The following is a 9,122-nucleotide window of genomic DNA, read 5'->3' as shown; positions in this document are numbered from 1 at the left end:
CCGAAGCTTTAGCCGTATCTTCCACGTTAGTTTCGATTTAAATGCATTGAACAACAAAGTGAGAATCATGCTTACTATGAGGTAGTGACCTGTGTCGACGTTTGGTTCCCGGAAGGTCCGCAAGTCTCCGGTACCCGCAAATTCCGACCATTACCTAGTACGTGATCGATCAGAGAGCAGGTTGTTCCATTAGGATGTCACACCAATCTCGTGTTTTTGTGTTGATCTTTGTTGAGTTCAGGCATTTAATTAATTTTTAGAACGGTAGTTTCTTATAATCGACGGAGGGAACGGTAGAAGAAAGTAATGAAACAAAGATGTTTGTAGTATCTCAGGGGAAACAAGGCGTGAAGGGGAAAGATCCGAAAATTAGGTAAAGGAGGTTCATCGAAACGTTGCTCTTTATCAAGCTGGTAGATCCGCGGATAATGGGAGACATTATAGCTCAATAATTTAGATAATGATTACGGATAATTCAGTATGATCCTCAGTTTTATAGCGATGAAATAGGCTTATGAAAAAATGTCAAATGTATTTTAAAAATTACCTTGCACTGTTTTTTTTTGCAAAAACCAGCGTATAAAAAATTGTTTCTCGGATATATTACGAGAATGATTATCTAGAGTCGAAATTTTTCCATTGCATATTGTATACAGCCCAGTTACATTTGCGCAGCAAAATGTACTGTTCTACGTTTTCCGGTGACTGAAAAATATCTAATTAGATCTAATCTAATTTGGGTTTCTTTTCGGCAGGCTCTTCCGAATTAGCATCTTCCTCGGCAATTGGCTCAGCTGGTTCGCTGTCAATTGCCACACCATCAACCTTATCATGTATTTCGCTATTTGCTGCCGGTGTTTTGTTTTCTACTGGTTCGGCCGTGGGTTTGGCTTTGTTTTCTGCCGCATCTAATCTTTCTTTTTCTACTGTTCGTTGATGTAACGCTGAAGTATCTATTTTCATTATCTCACGCAGAGCCATTGTAGCATATGCTGATGCTGGGAAGCAGAAGTCCAAAAGCAAGGCCTTATGAGGCGCTTCTATAAAGAAAAATTAAACTCGTTTCTCATTTAAAAAATCAGATTCTGACAAACTTACCATCCTTTGGCTCCGGCATTTTTTCTCCTTTTAATTTCTCAAGATCGGACAAAATAAGAGTGTCGGTTGGTTTTTCATATGACACAAGTTTCCATTCCAGCTTTTCAGGACGAACTATCACCTTCCTATAAGCACCTGGCAGCGATTCCTTCTTTTCCTTTCGCCGAAGCATGTCCGAAGAAAGGCCATCTTCGGCCATTAGTTCCTCGTACCATTTACCACTCTCGTTGGCTGGATAGGTAATGTCATGACCAGGTAATGGTAGCACGACATCAAAAATCGAATACTGTCCAGATTCGATGTCTTCTTCCGTAAGCGGTTTTACCATAGCTTTAAAGCGAGACGGTTCAGTTGATTGTTCATCCGCAGGTGTCTCATCCACATCCTTTTTGGCATCCGATTCTATCGCTTGCTCTATAGCCGAATCCGCATCAACTGCGATCTCCTCTGTTATATCACTCGCAACTTCGGGTACATAAACTAAATCACCCGGAATAAGTCGATAGCCAAGCTCTCGAAGTCTGCGTGAAACTACTCTGTTCCAAATAAGACTTTGATATGAATGACAGTACAGCATGCGTAAGTTTCGAGCCAGTTGTTGAATGGCACCTTTGTAATCATTACTGTGGGTCGCTAACCAAGACAATATTTGTTTTTCGATACCTTTATTGCGCGGGCTAAGTTTTGCCAGGGCGGTCTCAGCACAGCGTGTTTGCTCCCAAGTTTCACGCATCTTTGTAATAAACCAAGGATCACCTTCCCGTGGCTTGAGTATCAAATCGCAAGCTTCTTTCCAACTGCCCTTCAGCATTTCGATGCCGATCTTGTACGTTGGAACGGATGATCTATTACCAAAGCGTTGCAGTCCAAAATAATTTATGAATCCTTTATCCCTAAATGCTTCCATTGAACTTTTAATAACGCTCTCTTCTTCAACAATTTGTCTCAAAGCTATCCGAAAACGATTCCCTCCCAATTGGCCCAACCTTAGAGTAGTCGGCTTAAAGCAAATGTTTCCAATCTTTATATTTTGCAACCTTTTCACGGCAGACGCTATTTTGCTTGGTTCAAACTGTCGTATACTAATCCATTGGGTAGTCTTGGCTCGCCGATCTTTGGTACCAGCGTAAGTGAACGATGAAGTGGAGCATTTCAACTGTTCAGACATCTGACCAACCGCCTGTATCGTGTCGACGTTTTCCTTGTACAACAGGAAGTACGTAAAAGGATGTGGCCAAAGCCACTTCTTCCTACGATCCGTTACATTACTAGAACTATATGCTGTTATAGTAATATACTTTTTATCGTCTCTGGTAACAGTAGATCCAACGACGGCCCTTCCAAATAAGGATTTTGTACCATTGTGAATTTTTCCCCGGTCTTCTTTGGTTAATTCCGTCACGTCAATCTCTACAGCACTGGTGCGTTTTTTCGAAGCCACTTGTCGAATTTGATCTAGCTTATCAGCTGTTATCAACTGGGACAACATTTCCTCCAGTTCCGCATTAGGTTTATCATCCATTTCCTCCCTCGGTGCGGCGGGTATATTCAAGTCTGTGAGTATAGCTTCGTTTCCATCCAAATCGATTTCGTTTACATGAAAATCAGAAAACCTACCAGCGAGAAAAATAAAACTAGTGACTTACAATTAATTAGTGGGTAATTATTTCTTACCTCGATTTCAGAATACCATGAAAACCTTTTCCGGCGGAAACGTACTCGGTGATAAAGACCTGTTCCTCCTTTAGGTCTGAAAGCGCAACCGATTCGCGTGGTTCCTTGTGATTTCTATTTGCCGGTTTTGTGTTGTTTCGATTCCACGTACGCCCACCACCTCCTCCGCGTTTTTGGGACCAAGCAGGCTCATGTCGTCCGCGGCTAGACCCACGGTGTCCTCCTCCTCTACGGAAACTATCGCGACCCATCGTAAAACGTTAAGGAGGTTAGTCTATCTGCAGAAATCAGATCAACAGTCAGCACGCACGAGAGATTCGTTCGGCAAGCAAAAGCAAACACTTGGTTGTCAGATCTCAGATCTGTCAAATGAATATTTTCAATGAATTTTCTACCTGCATTTGTAAGGTTTTAAGTCTACCGCGGCCACGCTGGAAATAATTCTTTTTTGTTCATCTGGACAGTGTTCATCGCACACGCCAAATTAGAATCACATGAAATTGTATCCATCTCTTTGCGTGCGTAAAATTGGGTCTAGTGATGGGTACAACTTTTGGAAAACGTTAGCATGCCTTTGGCAACTTTATTTACGCCAACATCTTCCAAACAATAAGTGCGCCGAAGATACCGAAACGATTTAATGCAAAATAGCACTTTTATGAGCGATATCGCACTTTGGAAGGTATAATCACAGACAAACAGACGAGACACTCGCGTAAATTCCATCGTCCAATCAAAAACCACTCATTTTTCAAAAAAAGCATGTTTCGCAACATGACCACACCGCGGCGCGCGAGTGTTGCTTCGAGATTTCAGTATAAAACCATATAGGTAATACGCCCTACCGGCGCCGTCGCTCAATCGGGTCACTGACCGGCGCGGGTGATCAAATTGAATGTTAAATTTATGTTCTGAGTTGACTGGGGTTGATTCCTCCGGGTTCAACCAGATAAAAAGGCGTGCATGTAATACAGGGAATGAGGGTCGCTTCACCTGTCCAGTTCACCGTAACTTACCGACTATCGTCAAATCCACCCAAGGAACAATTTTTGCTTCTTAAACGTTTAACCGACAGCTTTTATTCAGCACATGCTGTATAGCTGCTTTTCAAGTATGTCTAAACACCTCTGTTCAATGCTTATACAGTTGGTTTTGGAGAATTTAAACAGCACAGTGCTGAATATAGGCGTGGAAGATACGTTTGTATGACTGTTAGGCAACGTACAGTAAAACGTTTATTCAGCACGTATAGATATGTTTATTAAACTACTGCTGATGACACTGAAGCTACGTTTATTCCACAGCAGTTCATCATCTAGACAAGCAAAAAGAAAAAAATATGTAGGAAGTATTTATTTTATTTTGTGAGTTTCGTTATTTTTATGTCAATTTTTGTATTCATATTATTAAGATTTATAATGAGAGACTTAGTAGGAAATCATTGGTTGACTCGAAATTTATCTAGCCCGCCATTATACTTATTTCACTCATCTGGATTCGAACTTACATCCTGTCAGTCGGAAGCCGTCGACGAACACATCTGAGATAATCTGACATATGATGGGCACCGAGTTTTAGCCGATGTAGATTTACAAGTTTAAGTTTGTCAAGCGTGGAACAAACCTCGACTAAAAGATATTTAGGCGCTGAAGAGTAGCTTCTTAAATCATGTTAGGCATCTGCTGTACAAAATTACGCTAGAAACATTTATTCAGCGCATATTAAACAATTATAAACTATTTGTACTAAGCTTTCGGCTAGCTGCGAAAAAATTGGCGTTATTGGTTGCCATCAAGCACATTTAATTCCACACCTGCTCTTAGAGGTGGTGCTGCTAATACGTTTGTACGGCAATTATTCAACTCTTATTACACACAACATTCATTCCACCCTTATTCCACTCTTTCACCACACTTGCTGTTGATTCGTTTGCTCAACGCTCATTCCACACTTATTCCACTTTTATTCCACACTTGCTCTTAGCAATGCTCCTGATACGTTTACACAACGTTTAATCCACCCTTATTTCATTATTATTCCACAATTGCTATTAGCAATGCTGTTGATGCGTTTGCACAACGTCTATTAGACATGCATTTCCATGGTTGCCTTTTAGCAACCGGTATTCCACAGCTGCTCTTATACCTGCACTCTTATTCCATACCTATTCCACAGTTACTTACCGCTCTGAAAGTTACAACCAAAACAAACTTTCAGAGCGGTAAGTAAACAGAGTGAAAATTGTCGAAAATCGGCAGACTTTTTGTAGGTGTTTGACGATGTTGCTGTGTAAATCTATTACCCAGTGATTTGTAGTGACTCTCTGGTCCCAAGACCAAGTGTATAGTATATACACTTATATATACCAAGACCAAGTGTATAGAAGTATATTTTGGACGGAGCAATCGACAACGTACGAAATGGAGACACGTATCGGTTCTAGTCCTCCTGCTAAACGAACTGTACGCGGCAGGATTTCGGAGTTTCTTCAAAGTAGTTTTTTGATGTGCAGTTTGTTGTCGGTAGTGATAAGGTGCCCGCTCAATGATTATCGTACGATTATAGTTTTTGAGGGCGAGAAAGTGCTTTGTTTTAAAATTGAAAAGAGCTGAGCTATTTATTTGTTTCCTGGCATGTGTGATAAAGTGGATCTAATAATAATTTCATAGTGTTGTTTATGTTATTGGTTGCTCTCAGGCGTCTCTTATTCCACCTCTCTTAGCGATGCTGCGGATACGTTTGCACAGCGCTTATTCGGCTTGCATTCTCTTGAATGCTTTTAAGCGACCAATATTCCACACTTGCTCTTAGCGGTGCTGCTGATACATTTGTACAACGTTCAGTCAACTCTTGTTCCACACTTACATAACAACGTTTATTCTTTTTTCTGACTGATGAGCCGATAAAACCCAAGTCTAAAGAATTATTGAATACAGTCGATAACCACGTCAAATATTACATAACAACTGTAGAGACAGTGTAGATGTTGGTTAGAAGCTAGAAAAAATATGGAATATGACGTTTACACAACATATATTTCAGAAAATTAGTTTATTCAGCACCGGATGCCACTACACAACTCTTATTCCACATCTGGTCTTTTAAGTGCTGACGTTTTGTTCCTTGGGCGTTTAGTAATTTCCTCAAGTAGTGTTTGTTGCCTTTGATTCGTGCACCCTCTGCCACTCTTCACTTTCTGCTTGTACTCCACCAAATATCGTCCACAAGGACACGTTTGTCCTCAGTGCACATTGTCAAATCTTTAAAACTATCGGTCTAGTAGGGAGTTTGTACATTGTCGGCTTCGTACGGTGGCTTATGCCTCTTGATCGTACCGTTTTGAGAAGGGCGAAGTAGGCTCGATGTCTTGCTTGAATACGTCGCTTGATCTCCTTATTTGTGTTGCTCCGTATATACATCTATATACATCGTATATACATCTTTTTTTATCTTCCCTCTCTGTTATTCTTAATACTTTTGTTGACGTTTCAAGATTGCTTTTTTGTTATTTTTCTTCTTCGGTTAGAATTGAACCGCCAGCCAAATCTGTCGATTACGAGGCTTGGAGGAGAATGGCAACGCCTTTACCAGTTGATCTGTAAATGGTAGTTGCGAGTCAGCTGCCAATAGCTCTATTTAAATTACCGAAATTCTTAACTCGGATGTTTGATTTGCTTATCAAGGTGGAATGGAGGGAAAGATTTTATTTTTCACATTTCTTCCCAGGTTTCTTCCATAAGTTGCGCTTTGGGAGAATTGCCTACCCAGATAACACAAAATCGTAATAGAAAGTTCACATTAAATCGTTTTCATGTCAATTTCACATTGGAATTGTATAATGATTAGAGTATGTCAAATCGAAGTGAACATTAAGTTGTTTTGCAGTCGTGCGTGTCCTCATATACAATTCATGACTGTGAATTATAAAGCAGTATAGACAATTGGGTATTTTAGCGGTATATAAATTTTCACATATTATGGTAACATATGATGTCACTGTATCATCACATGAAGACTTTTTCAAATTTGACGAGTAAAAGTAATAAAAAAAAGCATTTTTTTTAATTTAAAAATTTTTTTTGGGATAAGACGATAGCTTATAAGTAAACCACTTTTCTTCTCAGCTCACCTCAGACAACACAGTGAATAGATATACTATGGTACAGTTTTCATATGGAAGCTGTCAAAAGCTCGATCAAAATCATCAAAATGAAGAGCTCTATCTGAAAGATAGAAGAGAGGGAGAGAAATTCTGTGATAATTTCAATCAATCAACTTGGTTGATATCTGTCAAACAGCAAATCATTCTATTTTTGATTTTTATTCATTTTTTCATTTAATATTGACTTAATTTAAATAAAAAAAGAACCGTTAGATTCAGAAAATGACCGGCTATCAAATGAGGTGAAAACCCCCACTTTTTTGGGGAAATTAAAATACCCAATTGCAATATTTGATTATATCTTAATCATATGTTCAGGAGTATTTAGTTGCGTGTTATAAAAACTACGCAAAATAGAATTACAAATAGTTGTCAAAATTTTCGCACGTATATCGCCTCCACTTTGGTACATATATGTTCTTATATGGCGTGAAATATAACTTTTTCGTTCAGATATGATTTCGTACATCTCAGTTGCAATCGAGATATACAAACCAAATGGTTTACTGGGTACCTTTTATTTTCTTTTTATGTGATGGCATACATGTACCTATAGAAACATTTCTTGCATATTATCCGTCTGCATATGCCATATAGATTTGTGTTGATGTTTATTCTATCGGCGGTGCAGGATTTTTCGTAAGACAAAAAGAGAGGGAAGCATTTTTTCTTTTATCACACGTACGTTCGTAAGGAGATTTCCTGCAAGTGTGAGCAGTGTTCAAAATCTCTTTTGATGCCGATAACGGCAATAAAGCTCGCTTAGAGCAATCTAATAATTCATAGTGCTTCAAGTGAATTTTAATTCAGCATTGAGAATGCCATTTTAAAGCTGCTATGCATTGACAATGCTGAATTATATCTGGCAGCATGTAACTTGCAAATATAGAGCAGCTTTCAAGCTTAATTCAGTGCTTAGCGGTTACCTGGGTAGCTCCGTAACTGTCCTGCACTCTAACAGCCGGCCGTGAAATCTATCGATAAAGAAGGGTCAAGTCTTACAAAGACGTTTAAACCACAGGCATTGCTTTTTTTGTCATATGTCACACGGTTCCAGAGCTATTCCGGTGTTCCTTGGGGAACCGCGACATGGCTTTTTAGGTAATGTTGTTAAATATTTGAAATTTGTTGTTAACTTTTTTTAACAAATCATCACAAATCACAAATTTCGATGCTCTCGCTATCATTCAGTGGCAGTCGGGAGAATAAATAAACGATTTCGGGTTGTCAGATTGCTAATAGCGGGATTGAACCTGAAAAAACCCAGAGCGAAACTAAGTTCAACCTAAGTGAAAAAAAAACGTGTTGACAGCCGTTTGATTAGAACTAGAGCGAACCTAAGCAAAAACAAAAACGTAATAAAGCGGGAAAAACATGACAAAATCGCTAAAAAATTAGATAATTAGAAAAAGCACCGAATTCGGTAAAACTTTACCGAAATCTAAACAGCTGAACGTTCGGTATATCACTTGATAATACCAAACATTATTAAAGATCCGTAAGCGTTGATATGTTTAGAATTCGGTAAAGTTTTACCAAATTTTTTCTCATTAAGGGGCACATAAAATCGGGGAGTAACAAAATCGGATTAACACTGTAGTTCCAACCAAATTATAAAGTAAAAATATTTAAGAGTGTAAGATGAACACTTCCCATAAAATTTGAAAAAGGTAAAGTAACTGTTGTATGGCTTTAGCGTAAACTGGTTTTGTTTACTCCGTAATCGACGCACACAACGCTACTATGCGGCTACTCTCGCTACTCTTCACAACGAAAACCGGTTTGATATTGCGCGAGTGTTGGTTAAGTCATTCATAGCGTCCATTCTTTTCTGGCTGCATCGTACTCTACTTTGTTGTGTGCATGTATAGTCAGTGTACGAGGGCAAAAAAAACGAATACCGCATACGTTGAACCCGGCGAGCACTAACGCGCGCATAAGAAACATGTAGACATAAAAGCAGCATAAAAATATTTACATTCTGCCGTCTGTTTCTTTCCTTCTCTTACCACGGTGTATAGGTAGGACCACGGGGTGTACGGAAACGAACACAAAAGTTAAGGATTGAACAAAACGCTAAAAGAGAGCTCTCTTCTATCATGATGGTTGTTGCATGGCGAGCGTTTGATTTGGGTACGTAAACGAATACGTACGGGTACGGGTTGGTCGTCTCTGCCTGAGCCAGTTC

General features: G+C 39.3%; 1 protein-coding gene across 1 annotated transcript; it reads right to left on the bottom strand.

Moving 5' to 3' along the window:
* Positions 1–523: 523 nt before the first annotated feature.
* On the bottom strand, positions 524–3,073 carry LOC128734809 (pseudouridylate synthase 7 homolog). The gene is made up of 3 exons (XM_053829165.1): positions 2,773–3,073; positions 1,099–2,711; positions 524–1,040 (listed from the first exon to the last, which is right to left on the bottom strand). The coding sequence occupies exons 1-3, from the start codon at positions 3,021–3,023 to the stop codon at positions 727–729; spliced, it is 2,178 nt and encodes a 725-aa protein (XP_053685140.1). The 5' UTR covers positions 3,024–3,073; the 3' UTR covers positions 524–726.
* Positions 3,074–9,122: the final 6,049 nt, after the last annotated feature.

The sequence above is a fragment of the Sabethes cyaneus genome, chromosome 2 (assembly GCF_943734655.1).
Source record: "Sabethes cyaneus chromosome 2, idSabCyanKW18_F2, whole genome shotgun sequence".
Classification (NCBI taxonomy): domain Eukaryota; kingdom Metazoa; phylum Arthropoda; class Insecta; order Diptera; family Culicidae; genus Sabethes; species Sabethes cyaneus.
This window is presented reverse-complemented; position numbering and strand designations above follow the sequence as displayed.